Here is a 14,920-nt window from a genome sequence, read left to right as displayed (position 1 = left end):
CAGGTCCTCAGCACAGGCCCCAACACTGAACATCGCTGGTCGCCGCTGGGGAAATGTGGGCAGGAGCCATGAAGCGTGGCTTGGTGCTCAGTCTTGCGCCCGAGACCTGCACTCGGAGAGAGTCATGTTGAGGCTGAATGGGCATCATGCTGATGCCCTGGCTCTGGGGCAAACTGGGGCTGTGCACTGTGCAAAACTAGTGACTAAGTGGGGGATGTGAAGCATTTTTGCTGTACTCTTAGTGACCCCTGAAGTCTGTGCACTGGCCGGTCAGGTGCAGGGGCTGCAGCAGGAGGTGCAGTGGGGCCGTGTCCCCGGCGGGGAGGTGATCCTGCGGAGCTGCCGAGCCATGGCTGGCTCCTAACGCTGCCCCTGCACGCAGGGGACGTGATCGCTGTCTGCCTAGAAGATCATGTTGGCGACACTCAGGGACCCGCAGCGGGGTAGGAGATGGCTGATGTCAGAGCGATGGACCCGTATCTGTGGCAACCAGAATAAATAAATAAATAAAGCAAGCGTGTGTGCTGGAGCAGGAGGCGTACAAGCCGCTTCTCCTGAGCGCAGCTTCGCTGAGTATCTCTTAAGCAGCTTAGCACTCTTGCTCCAGTTTATTAGCTGAGTGCCTTTGTGTCTGCCGGGTGGCTGAGAGCATCCTGCTGCCGGTCCCCTTGGCAGGGACCCCGGGAGCCTCCCCAGCCCTTCATCCCTCCCCCCCCCCCCCCCCGCAGCGAGGGCAGTGGTTTGCTCCGTGCATCCAGAGCTCGATGAGAAGCCACTGCTCGGTGGTGAATTTTGGCCCCGCCGCCGTGCAAGGCCGGAGGCGTCTGCCCGCATCCCGGTGGTGGGCCTGTCTTCAGGCAGGAGCCTGATTTCCAAGAGTGGCAGCCAGTGCCTGCGGGAGGCGAGCAATGCTGGAAGTGTCGTAGCGGAGACGGAGATGGATGGTGTTGGCAGCAACAGGACCATGTCTTACAGTAGATGGAGTTACAACAGGTATCGTCTATCTTGTTTTGGTTTGTTGTTTCTTTTTTTTTTCCTTTTCCTTTCTAATACTGCAAGACTGGCAAGCTGTTTATATAAACTGAGACGGAGAGCCCTCTTCAGGAAAGCATAAACCTATACTTATGCCGCTTTTACTGTCGGAAAGACACCTGAGGCACCCGGGTCTCGGCGACTCGAGCAGTGGTGTTTGCTGTTTTTTAGTAGGCGTTTGTCTGGAAACCAGGGTGGTAGTTTTGCCCTGCTGTGGCAAGACCAGGGGCTGCTGCCAGCCCCGAGCAGTACAGCACAAAGGTTCCCCGGCTCTCTCCTCCGAGCAGGGCAACTGAGATGCAGTGATTGCCTGAGCAGTCACCTAGACTTCTGAAAGGGGATCTCTAGTAACTGCCATTCAAAGCCCTCGCCTAGATGTTTCCTACAAATACAAACTAATGCTTAGGACAGGAAGGGGCCAGGGAGCCAGGATGTGCCTGAAGAGTGGTATTTTCAAGCAAGAGCTGTAAGGAATGCTGTGTGCAACCCAAGTACCACAGAGCTAAGAGGGCTGAATTAGGTGTCTCACTGAGACAGCTGAAATATTCACACCGTTTCATATCAAGATGCAACTATGTATGTGTGTTTTTTCTCTTCCAGGGAATGGAAAATTATTGTAGCGCTAGCCTTGCTTTTATGTGATTCATGGTTGTGACTGACAGGTTCTCAGGTTCTTTGAGCCTGGATTAAAAATAAAAACAACCTTCATACTATTTTTTTTTCCTTTCACTTTTTGTCTGTATAAATGTTACACCTGAAATCCTGAAATGGGGCTAGATGCTAAGCAGTGTTAGCATCTCACTGAATCACTACTGCAAGCCACCTCAATATTCTGAAGAAATAACCTTTGGAAGTGGTTTTCAGTGCTTAAACACATATTCAGTGTCGCCCACGCTTCCCAGGTGCATGGCTTTATATGGTTTATATGTACATCTAGTGAGTTTAACTCATTTTCAGTACATTCATATTTCCTCAGCAGAAAATGTATACAGATACATACAGAGGTGGCAATGGGAACAGTGTCATCTTTGGAAAACATGTGTATATGTTTATGTATATGCAAAGCTGAGTTATACAACAAGCTGTGGTTTTATGCATATATTCTCCCACACAGAGGATGCTTTCTGTCTGATGCTACATCTTCAGCAACTGCAGCATTGAGACCCTGTAGTGCTCAGGTCTGTCCCATGCAGTCCAAGTTTGCAGTAGTTTTGATATCCTAACCCTGCAGTAAACAATCCGGATATTTCATAAAACCTCCTCTTGGATGCTTTCTCCCAGTGCTATCGCATTCTGATTTAACCTTATGTATTGCTTGCCATGTATTTCTCCAGTTTTCAGTCTTCCTTACCGTGACAGAGAAGTTGCTGATTGCTGTTTATTAGCCTTACACCCAGGAGATGTACTGCACTCGTGTCTACCCTGCTTGGCTTTCATGCTGCACCTGGGGGGGGGGGGGTGGAGAAATGCAATATTTCAGTGCCCAGGGTGGTTTCTTCGTGACCAGTTTCCAGATTTTTATATTTTCCCCACTAAATCCAAGCTCCATGAACCAATACCTGCATACTATATATTTTTCAGTGCTGAGAGGCTAAGTAGTGAATGGCTGCTTTTACTTATAGTCTTCCCTTTCTAAAAAACGGTGTGGAGTTGTTCTTGCACGCTGAGCCTGTCCTCCCACACGCCTCTTGTGCCCAGGCCCACGACAGAAGGAGCTACCTCTTTCGTATCCCAAACCCTAGTGGCTGCCTTGCCATTTGAGTTTGAAGTGCGTTCACAGCCCCATCTTCGGTCTCAGTGAGCAATGACAGGAAAAGGATTTGGATGAACTTTCTGCCAGGGGGGGAACTCTTTTTGAGGATCTTTGAGCATCTGCGGTGTGTGCCGAAGCCCAGGGACATGGGCTTTCCCTGCTGGGCCCTGCTCCAGCAGGGGGTGGGATGCCTTTCCGACCTGCAGGCTCAGGCAAAGCCCCACAGGCTGAGACCCTCCCCCGGCTGCTTACTTGACTGTTGGGGCTTGCATGGGAACATGCGGTTCTTGCAAGATTTCATGAGAGTTGCGCCTCAGTGTAGCGGGTTGTAGGAGCTTTGCTAGTCAAGTTAAACAATGTAATTTGCTCCTTCCTCAAGGGACACTTGTAACCTTGGGCAAGAAATGCTGCTGCTTGCAAAGCAGAGGTAAAGACTCTTACGTCATTTACAAAAGTCCTGTGAAACCACGTGATGATGCTTGGCTTATTCCTCCTCACCAGTGCGCACGAAACGTCATAGCTGGGGTTTAGGGCTGGGGTTATTCCAACATCAGCTGGCAGCAAAGAGAGCATAACTGATTTTTTTTGGGGGGGTAAAAACCCATAATATTTCCAGTTCTTAACTCTGTTACTCATTACGGCATGACCTGCAAAAGTCACTGTGCTTTTTTGCTTGTTCCCTCCTCTATTTCCTTGGAGTTAGGAGGGGTCTAGAAACATACCTGTCTGCACAGACATGTGGGGCAGCACCAGGAACAGCTGAGCGCCGTGCAAAAGCTAGTGACTGCTCCTGCTGATGCACACCCAGGTTTCTCCTCTTGATGTTTGTCCCCATGAATCAGCATTGCAGTTATAGAGGGACAGGGCCGATGGAGCAGGTGCTGCCTTTATAAATCCAATTGCATCTATAATTTTAAAAAATGCTCGATGTCAGTTGAATCAGATGAAGTGCATGAAACAGAGGTTGTGGCCTCTGGACTCTCTAAGACGCGTGATGGTAGAAACCCATGGAAAGGCGGGGAGTTGCTGTGTCCCTTTTAAATGGCCAAGCATGTGCCTTGCAGATTAAAGCACTGATGTGCAGTATGCAGATGTTTTTTCTAGTGGGGCTTGTCTGGCATTTATTGTGTATCTCAGCATTTGGCCCTGTGATTGTGATCCTTCCTCAGACTGGATGCACAGAACTTCTCTACAGGAAACCCACCGCTCATTCCTGCGCGGGTAGTTTGTGCAATGAAGAACAAGTCCAAACACTGGCTGTGAAACTTGAGGTGAGGGAGCCCCACGCAATGAGAGGAGACTGTTCAACAAAGTTCACTTCAGCTGCTCTCCTAACCAAAGGAAAGCTTCCCCCCTCCCCCAACTACACCAGTGCGTATGTGAAAAGGAAACAGGTACAATATAAAAAGCCTGTTAAAGATCACATGTGGCATTTCCATGTCTGACTTGTTGGCCTTCCTAAAAAGCCAGTCTTGTCTTGGGCATATCTTTCCCTTCCTCCCGTTTCAGTGCTGTGATAATTTCCTTGTGACTCTGAACGTTGCCAGCCGAAAGCAGGGAATAGGCAGCAATTTAAACAAATACTAGGTATATTATGAAGGTCCTAAAAACACTCAGGACTTCTGCAGTCAACCAGCTAGTTCCTAGAGAAGGATAACACCGCTCTTTCACTCTCTGCTCTCAGTGATACCCTCTTTTCTGGACAACTACTACGCATTTCTATTCTGTTTCTTTTCCTCCTGAGCAATGTGTTACCTGCTCACCGTACCTATGGCCCCCAGGAGTGCAGAAATGCTTGTCTTCCAGAGAAGACCCAAACCTGCCCTTTCTCATGTTCTTGGTTTTCAGTGCTGGCACAGGTTTTGGCAGCTGGGCTGCTGCCCATCAGCACTCTTGCCACTCCACAGCTTTGTCTGGGGGCTGTGCAGCACCTCACTCTTGCGGATGCCACACAGGGACTAGTAGAGCATTTCCCCATCAAGCTCTTCAGGAAGTGTTCACCCATCCCAGTTCGCTGATTTTAAATATTGCCCACGTGGGCTTAAGAGCCACCAGGTAGTACTTTCTTTGGGACTGATGCATTCCCGTAGGAGTTCATGGTCTGTATTCAGGGACTCTCACTTTTAAGGGGCTCTGCTGTGTGCTGTGGCAGTTGCTGGTGGTGCCCGCAGGTAGGACTTGAATGCCGTGTGAAGCTGACTTCCTCTAGGCAACTTGCAGCCAAACAGTTACTGAAAACATCCAATGTCAGGAGTGAAATGAGCAGCAGAAGATGGGGCGTTCAAAAGCCTCCTTGTGCTGGCACTCTCTGGAAAGGGAGGTGGCAAGTGGAGGTTTTAAACAGTGCTTCCTGTTGTACCCTGGTGGAAATGGAAGCTCAGAGAGGAGAGTCATTAATATGATAGGAAGGTGAAAATGGAGAACAGGTTTTGGCTGGTATAAGACTGCAGAGACATTCTCGTGAACTGAGCCACCTGAGTCCTTCATAGCAGTTCCAGCAGCTAGAGACCAGGCGGACTGAAAACTAACTCTCAACAGCACCACTCAGATTTGACTGCTGAAGTTCAAAATGGTGCTTGTGAAGGTCTGAGGGAGCTCTGATACCATGGACGTAGTTAAATCCAAGCTCTGGGGAGGCACCGTTTAGGAAAGCGTGCAGAATTCAGTCAGCTCATGGACACAGGAGGCAAGTTTGAAATCAAATATAGGGGCAAATACTGTAGACTGGGAATCTCCAGGACGCATTTGGGAAGACTGTGCAAGGCAGCAGTGGACTGTATGATTTTTCAAGGTTTTTCAGGTGTCAGTGGCCTGTGCATAGCTCTTACGATGAGGGTCACAACTGAATGGCTAGTCCAGAAGGATTTTCTGTGGTAGCAGTAGAAAGTTTTGCAGCAGCAGGAATGGGTAGCCTGCAGATTATACCTATATGTGAACAGAGAGGTTAGTGTTGCTTTTTTTTTTGCTTTTTTTTTTTTTTTTTAATAACCCGACAAACCACAAGAAAATGCAAGCTGTGGAGACGGTAAAAGCCGCAGTTTCTTCCTTCCTTGTTCACAATTCTTCCTGAGACCAATGCATTCACCATTTTTCTCCTCTATTCTCTTCGCTTCATTTCCATGCTTATCTTCTGTATTTTCCTGGAGAGCTTTAGTTCAGCCGTACTGGGCTCACAAATTAGCATGCTACGATTAATGTAGGCTTTACTGTTAGCGTTTGGAAGTATATTTTGGGGAACTTACTCCCAGGAAGTTTCAACTGTTGGAGATAGCTGAAAAGTTTTTTCTATTAATCTGTATCTTTGCTATGTTCTGGATATCAGCATCGTTCATGGCTTCCTTTTGAAGCTGCGATTTCTGTTTTACCTTTTTTTATTCTGTGTTGAAAGCTATGACTGTGCATTTGGGTCAGGGTGTTTGAGGGTTTCAATCTTAAATCTTGTGTGAAGGTTTTTAAACTTCTCTACCTTTATCTTTTTTGGAACATGCTGTCATCAATGAGTAAATGGCGGGTGTCCTCCAAACTTCACCCCAAAAGGGCTTTCTTAAGGAAACTGTAATTTCTTTTTCCTTCTCTTCTTTGAAATAGCGGCTGTGAAATCCTGAAGCATGCAGGTACACTTCTTACCTTCCTAGGCTTGCTGCAGTGAGTGCATTTTGACTACGCTGAAGAGCAGCTCCACTCTCCATTCGCAGCAGCACCATCTCAAGCACTGCATGCTGATCTGCTGTCAGGAGATGGGTGGCACATGATGCCCTGAACCTCTGTTGGTAGCTACTGCTAAGTCTGCTCTTAAGGGGAGGTAGCATGTTGAGGAAGATGGTTGAGGAGGGAGTCCCTTGGCCACTACCACCCTTCTCTCCTCTGCCATCTTGCGTCTTTAGGTGGTTTCCTCCTGGAGTAGATACCTTTATAGCTGTAGTCATTGGACAAAGCACCTGGATGGAAAAGAAGTGGAAATTGTTCTATGGGACAAAAGGAGAGGTAGAATCAGTCAGCTCTCAAGTGAAAGCAGAATAAAACATCCGTGTAACAGACAAATTTATGAGGATTTACATAGCAATGTTGCACATTTAGTTTGCTGGAAATCTGGTCTTTATTTTTCTTTCATAATGAAGTATCATAATATCAGTTACACAGGAGAACCTAGAGTTTGGGAATGATGTTTCCTTTCTTGAGTCAAGACGCGTGGAAAGATCTGCGGGTGTGTTCATGTGCATCCTCCCATGCTAAGGATGAATGTTTTGCGTTGGTTGGCAGCATATCCTTGGGGTGTATGAATTCTCCAGAGACTGCGTGGTGGCTTGTGACAGCCTGGCAGAGAGGTGTAGGAGAGAAAACTTCAGCTCCCACTTTGCTGAAGAAGAAATTTTAAAGCTTCTTAAACAGAAGAAGCCTGAGAAAAAATTTTAAACCTACTTGGCTCACGTACAGTGGTGCAAACCTAATGAACATAAGAATTGTGTTTGGAGCAGTAAATATTACAGCCAGCAGCTCAGCAATGAGAGAAAAGGGTAAGTTTTTAAGTGGAAGCCGCTGTTACAGCTGATCTTTCATTTATCCATAGTATGTAACACATTAGTTAAGAATTTACAGTAAGAGACAATCACTAAAGAGACGACTCTGCCTGGAAGATGTTACTTGTATGTTGTCAGTCATTTCATTATTCATTTTTTATGTAGAAGTGCACAAGCTGGGCCATAGCAATCAACAGACATCGCTGGTGTGTAAAACTTGACACCCCATCTCAAGTTTTCAGTGGGCAGGTTCCCAGGGATGGTAGCGCAAGACTGTGCGCTCTATCGAGAATTGGACTGTGGTCCCCGACCTCCACATCAACAAACATCAAAAACACAATTCCTCTGTTTAGTGGCTGCCTCCTCATCAATCTTAGTTTTCCTTTATGTCTCGCTGCAATTTAGCTTTGAGTATTTCTGGTTTTGGCTGAGCACCAGCGATACCACTTCTCTCAAATACCAGTGAAACTAAGTGGGGAGCTTCAGTGCTTGAAGGTATTGTCGCACAATACAGACCTGCTTCTGCAGATCTTCTATAGATCTGCTCTGGGGGTTGAAGTGGGATGTGGAATGCCATCTACTGTTACCCCCACATGTTTAGCTATAATTCTTCTATCATGACAGAAATGTATTTCTGCTTTGGGGTTTGGGTTTTTGTTTTGTTTGGGGTTTTTTTCTGGGTTGTTTTTTGTTGTGGGTTTTGTTTGTTTGTTTGTTTGTTTGGGGGGGGCGGGGGGGAGGAGGGGCAGGGACCCTAGCAGGAATTCTTAGGTTTAAACTAGTTTTAAAAGACATGCTATTAAAACTGTAAATTTTTTCTTTGTGAAGATATGAGGTGAGCAGTATAGTCTCTAAATATGAAGAATGAAGGGCAATATAGCAAATCATCTCAGCATTGTGTTGATGGTCCTTTCTTCATGGTCAGAGAGCTCATTAACAAATTCTCATTAACAAATCTTGCAACAAGATTTCTTTTAGAAGGAGCTGGAGAGAAAAATAGAAACAAATATATATATCTTTTGTCAGTGCATTTGTAGACCTCTGTAAAAGTTCCAAGACCTCTGTAAAGCTTTATGCTTAAAACCTGTGTTCCAGGTTTCTCTTGAACCATAAAGCCAACTCAAGCATCTCTTCAGGTTAGAAGGGGCAATAGGAAACCAGCATAAATGGCCATAAAGAGAAGGGCATGTGGTATGTCATAAGAAATGCTGCTCTAGTATTTCTTATTAGCATGTTTCTCTTTCCTTTTCTTTGGTCTTATTGCACGCTCTTTGTGAATGCCTTTTGTTATCACGTCTAAAATACATGCTAAGTGCCTCATCTTCAGTGCTGGGGCACAAAATTGACAGTCTCTTCTGTGCCTGAATATGTGCGTCATACCAGGAAGACTGAACATCGCAGCTCTGAACTATCAGATACTCTTTGTGTTCTCACTGCAGTTTTCAGCTTTATATCATATCCTAAAGAAAAATCAACCATGTCTCTTCTGATCTGCATTCTCATAAAAACTTTTCTCTCTCTGATACAGAATTTATGTAAATGTCACTACTAATGGAAGCCTGAGAAATAAAGTTCATGACTGAAAACCAGCAGAGAGGGTTTTCCCCCTTCAGAAATTAATCTGGACAGAAAGGCAATCCTGACTGTCAACACAGTAGCACATGGCAAGTGCTGCACATGCAGCCAGCTGGCAAGCAGTGGTGCACACAGCTTTGGCAGGTTGATGAGGTTTGGGGAAGCTTGCTCATCACTGGTTTTAGGGGGTGTTTCTGCAAGAACAGAAAAATTTATTATTCAGTTCATTCTGTTCTTTGCAAAGGCCAAAGCTAATCTTTTTTTTAATGCTGTACCCAAGTAGGTAGGGTCTGTGAGTCCATTTCAAATGTCATGCCACTGGGCTAAAACCATAGCCTCGTGCAGTCATGTTCATCAAGTTAATAAGCACCTCTGTGTTTCAATACATCCTTAACTTTCTAGAGAAGGTTGAAAGAGGGGTGGCAGCTGGTTTATCTTTCCAGCACCCTGAAAGCCCATTGCCTTTGGCTTTGTGCCCCTGGCTAGTAACAAGTGCAGTACTTCCAGCAGATGTGGGGCACATCCCAGCAAGTGGAACCTGCAAGGAGAAGGGCTCAGTGCTCACATGGAAGAGGGTCACTGGTGCCCTGGCTAACACCAAGTGCCCCAGACCAGCAAATAATATCCATTTATACCTGCTGAGTGTTGTTTGTCTGTGGAAAATAAGTATATCATGAGCCCTTAAGATGACCAGACTGAGTTCTGCCAGCAGTCACCTGTATTTGTAGAAGAGAGGGATGTTAGTGAACACTTAAATATATCTGAAATTCTTGAATGCCAAGGTCAAGAACAGGGGAAGACTTCAACAGTTGGTACAAAACCAAAGATGCTTCCAGAGGAGAGCAGGTCTTTGAACTGTAAAATGACAACAAATCGGCTCAAAACCAATTTCAAAAGTGTTTTATAAATTGTAATTTGTCTCCAGGAGTCTACTACATGGATGATCATCCAGGTAAGTTACCTCACTGGAAAAAAAAAAATAATTTCTTGTTTTTATAAGCTTGCAGCGATGCGCGTTTGTTTCCTTTTATCCTGCTGGTACTATGTTATGTTATGGTCATATTACTCTGACAAACTGCCACACTGTGTCATATATCCATTGCTGTTCAGGTAAATGTGTCAGTTCAAATTCCTGCACCAATTTGTGGGTCCTTAGAGAAACAAGATGTGTGGCAATAGTCTTCCAGTCATACTTAGATGCTGTTATTCCAGAGATAGTGCTCTTCTGTTTCGGAAAGTCTGGTTTATTTTGAAATCTCACATGCACCACCACCAGCATCCTCCTTCATGCTGTGCATTTTTGCTGTCTGTGAACACAGCCGGCTATATTTTGCAGGATGGAATAGTTCCTTATAGCCCCTACAGGCACTGATGACATAGATATCAGTGTTAACTATTGATCTGTTCCTGTTCAACAGTGCAAGTTTACCTAGATTCACTCCTGTCCTTACAGACTTTGCTGGCAATCTTTTAAAACATACTTCCTTAAGTTAAACTTTTCCAACTTTAAAATCCTACTCAAAAATCCAGGTTAAACATCTTCTGCTAGGACTCCTGAAGTACTAAGCATTAATGTGGCTTTTCTGTGTATGTTCTTGCAGATTATTTTGCAGAGCTGTAACCTAAAATCCTACCAAAACACAGGGAATTTGTCTGGCTGCTTAAAGGTGCTTCCACAGAGCTCTGCTTCTCTGCAAGTCTGGGGCTGCGTAAGAAAGCTGTCCAGAGGGACTTAGCAGGGGATATTTAATCAAGTAGTAATTCAGGAGAGGCCATCTCCACACAGACTGTTTTGCCTATCTGCAAGATGCTTGTTTTTCTAATAGTAGAACTGCATTTGTACTTTATTTTCTCCTGTTGGTTTGGGTTTTTTTCCCAAGTAGGACTATTGAAGTACAAATGGTGGGCTTTCCCAAGCTGAAGTTGCCGCTTCAAGTTAATTTAACATCTTAGGTAGAACAAAAAAAGTGCTCTGCTCTTTAATATACCTTGGCTAGCTTTAGGAAGAAGTAATGAAACCTAGGCTTCATAACCAGTTTTCAGAATGAAGTTATCATCTGTATTGTGAAACAGTACATTCAGACCCAAACAGACTTTTTGGTAGGAAGGTGCAGATAAATTTGAAGAAGGAAATAAAGAGGGGGGCCAGTAGGGAAACTGGTAGCTGTTCATTATTAAACAGCTGCTGTGTCTCACCGCAGAGCAGGTGAGTTGATTTTTATGTGCAGGTGAATCACTGCTGGCTACCAAGAATGATGTGTGTGGCCAGGGGATTTAGTTGATTTTAATTAGATGGGTCTAAATGAATCTCAGAAGAGCTGACTTGCACGATGCAGATTTCTGAAAATATAACTTTCTAAATAATGGATAGTCTATAGTCTTATTAGCGATGAGTGAGTAATGGGTAAATACTGCAAGGGAACTGGGAAGCAATGGGACTGGGGCTGGGAGCCAACAAACAGTGTGAACAGAAGCTTTTAAGGTATTCGCGTAACTCTCCTTGCATGACATACTGTGCTTCAAACAGGCTTAAAATCCAGACACTGATGGAAAGTGTCACCTTCTCCTGGAAGCTGTGATTTTGCCCTGTATGCTGAAGGTGGCTGTGGTTTGCTTCCCAGGTGTGTTCTCCGGTGTGCACAGACACGCTGCCATGGTTTTCCAGTAAATGCATCACCCACACCACCAAAAAAATTTCACTTCTTTCACCCTGACTGCACACTGTATAAACTCCTTTTTCTCTCAGGCATGCTTTATTTTTCTTCTCACCTTCCTAGAAATCCACTGATTGCATTTAGTCAGTGGGGATTTTGAAATTCAGTTTGGGCCACTCACGCAAGAAGCATAGGAGCCATCCTGGGCTATGAACCCAGGCTGACGCCAAAGCCCCTTTAAGTCCCTCCTTACAACCTTTCTGTTCTTCTGCTAATCACAGTAAGAGGATTAGCTTGGGGAGCACAGGATGTTGAATACTACAGTCAAAGATGTTCATATCAGACTCTAGGCTATTTTCATTCATCCTTTTGCAAATGTGAAATGATTCCTGAAGCAATGGGTAAACTGAGATCCAAGGTAGTTTACTCATGCTTGGAATATATGTGTATATATAGCAAGAAAAGGAAATTTGGGCTAAAAAGTAGGAACTGGCCTTAAATCAGAGCTGATATTTAATGTTCCAGACTTGTTAAAAGCCAGAGCTTTTGCTCCCACTGTCCACTTGTATTTGGAAGGAGCTGTATCACGCAGATATTATTTGCTTTCTTTTATGAAAAATGAGCAACCATACAGTACTGCACTGCTTTTGTTAGTGTCTGAATTGTGCTTTCTGCAAAGGTGCACCCCTCCCATCAGTTCCTGGTGCAGGTGGGCTGCTTTTTGCAAGGGAGCTGAGGCTAAGCCACAGCTATTTCTGTTCATAATTTTTGGAGTTCCTAGGGTTGAGCTACAGTCTGACTATAGGGATTATTAAATACATCATCGCAAATATGGTATCATTAATTGCAAATACACTGCCTTTTGTTTGGGAGGCTGGGAGGGAAGGCAGTGATTTTCCTGATACTTACTGTCTCCCATGGGCCATCAGCTCTTGGCTGCCTATGAGGCGAAGGGGAATACTGGCCTTGCCACGTGCAGCACTCTAGTGCTCCTGAGTAAGTGAAACCAAAATTTATCTAACAGGCATCCTCCTGGGCAGGCTGGGACTGTAAGCATCCCAAACAAACATGTCTGTGCCTAGGCAGGCAATTGAACATCAAATATGGTAACCTAAATCTGGTTTTTTTCACTGTAGTATCTTTACCATATGTTATGTACATTTGATTCATTCACTGGAAAAACTTCATGGACTAATAGGTTGGTTTAAAATGTAATTAGGATAGAATGCCTGCAAAAGCAGAATCATTTGTTTTCCTTATCCATTGCAGCAAGGCTTTTCTGTTTTCTTGATTGTGCTGTAGATTTGCTAATGTAATCCAATGAGATACTGAATTAAGAGTCAAACGTAAGGATGCTGTATGTGTGGGAGACAAGTTGAATCTATTCCCATCTCAGCACACAAAAATCCAGTTATTTAGGTAAAATCTCATCGTTGATTAACAAGTATAGGTGCTCTGCTGTGTTTTTTCTGCTTGTTTCATGTGAAGTGTTCCTACCCAGCCTGGGGGAGCTGTGCTGTGGGAACAGCCCTGAATAGGGGATGCAGGGTGATGCTGAGTGCTGTTCCTGCTGTGATAAACCTGCTTGTTTGGGGAAGCTATGCATTTATCTTTGACTTAGCTTGGTTTTTTGGTATTGACAATTATCTTTCTGCTAAAATATCTGTCTCTGCTTTTACCTTGCCCCCATTAAACTTGGGATTGTCTGCATGATTTGAAATACGTGCTTCAGTACCTTTTCTGTGGATCTTATGAATCTTGCCAAGAACAACATTGCAGAGATCATTAGTCTGCATCTTATCAGTTACCTTCCTGGCTTGTTCGGTCCAGACTCTGTCACAAAGAGCAGCTGCTAGTATTTTTATGCATTTGTTATTCTTATGTACTGAGCAGCATAAAAGTGCTGGTGCCTCTAGTAGTGCTATGATGCACCAGTAGTGGGATGAGGCTCTGAGTGTGTTTGCAGGTCTCCGGCTACTTTACCATATGATTGCCCTTTTACTACAGCTGTAGTACCTGAGTTTACCTTTTTGATGTCATCTCAGTCATGGTGAAGCTGAACACAAATTCTGAATTCTCTGTATGGTAAATGAAATAATGTATGCCAGTGTTGAAAATATGGAGAATCAATTTCTTTAATAAGGTTCTCCTCACCCCTCTTGTGTAGGTAGTTGGGAAGCCAGGGTTGGTGACTTTGATAAGAATAGGCAAGGAGAGAGGGAGTGATAAAACAGATTATTTAGCAGAGAATAATACTAGAGCCCTTTAATGAGCCTTTTTTGAAGTATCTAAGATGCAGGCTTTTAATATGGTGCAAAAATTATGCAAAAAGTTTTCTAATGTTACTTGGATTCTGTCCACATGTACTGTCAGTTTTTTCCATGCATAACTTACAGGAAGTCTGTAAGTCATAACTTATGCACTGTCAAATTTTTCTGTGCATAAGTTCCAGCAGGTCTATAAGTTGCAACTTGTTTTTTTGTTTGAGACAAATGAAAACCCTATCCCTATGCAATGGACTATGAAAATATGTACTCGGATCCCACTGACTGTGATATGGTGAGACTGTTCTTGAATGTTTGTTAGACTAACTTAAAATTCACTTTCACCTGAATATTATGCACAAGGGCAGCCTTTTCTCCCCCAGCTTTGCCAGAAGTGAGAAGAGCAAAGGTACCAGGGGAACAATTCGCTGTAGCTGTACTGATCTGTTTGAATTTGAGTTCAGCTTTGTTTTAGTTACAGCCTTGTGGGCTGACATTCAACTGCAGCTTTGTGCTCTCCATCTGGGCCCCAGATGGGCTTATGACTATTCTGATTTGTAGATTTTGTAAGAAAAATAATCTCATAATAGAAGAAACAATGTTTTTGAGGAGGCAAGAGGTGTTAACTGGTATGGTGTTAGGGAATTTGGTTGCCAAATTCAACCAGCCACATTCAGTCTTTTGCTCGCCCAGGAGTAGGAAAGGTTTTTCTTACCAGGTGTCAGAAGATAAGTCTCTAGAATTAGATGTTCACAGTGAAGTTCACTCTCTGGTACTCCCTGAGAGCTGCTGGCATGCTCCGTGCTAGCTCTGCCATCTTGCCTGTCCTGTAACTGTGAACGTCACTCAGTGCTGTTCAGATACCCTCTGGGTATCATAGGAGACTTTTACAGCCACTAGATGAGCCTTTTTATAGCCAAAGCCATATTCTCATCCCTCAGTCTGGAAAGATATTGGTGCAGGAAACACACCTTTAAAAATAATTAGGAAGCACAGTTTGTTTTCTCCCATCTCTTTCAAGTCCTCTCCTTTGTATTTCTTTTTTATGCTACTTTACTGTCTTATCTTTTTCTTTCCAGTTTTACTGCAGTTACATCCCTGGTGATGGACTATCAATAAAAAAAT

General features: G+C 44.3%; 1 protein-coding gene across 1 annotated transcript in view; it reads left to right on the top strand.

Annotated features, from left to right (window-relative positions):
- Nucleotides 1-648: 648 nt before the first annotated feature.
- Nucleotides 649-14,920, top strand: part of TUB (TUB bipartite transcription factor) — a 164,889-nt gene continuing 150,617 nt past the window's right edge. Inside the window, exon 1 of the mRNA XM_056353733.1 lies at nucleotides 649-993. Within this exon, the coding sequence (XP_056209708.1) occupies nucleotides 938-993 (56 nt within the window). The 5' untranslated portion in view covers nucleotides 649-937. The remainder of the gene's footprint in view (nucleotides 994-14,920) is intronic.

The sequence above is a fragment of the Falco biarmicus genome, chromosome 10 (genome assembly GCF_023638135.1).
Source record: "Falco biarmicus isolate bFalBia1 chromosome 10, bFalBia1.pri, whole genome shotgun sequence".
In the NCBI taxonomy this organism is placed as follows: Eukaryota; Metazoa; Chordata; class Aves; order Falconiformes; family Falconidae; genus Falco; species Falco biarmicus.
This window is presented reverse-complemented; position numbering and strand designations above follow the sequence as displayed.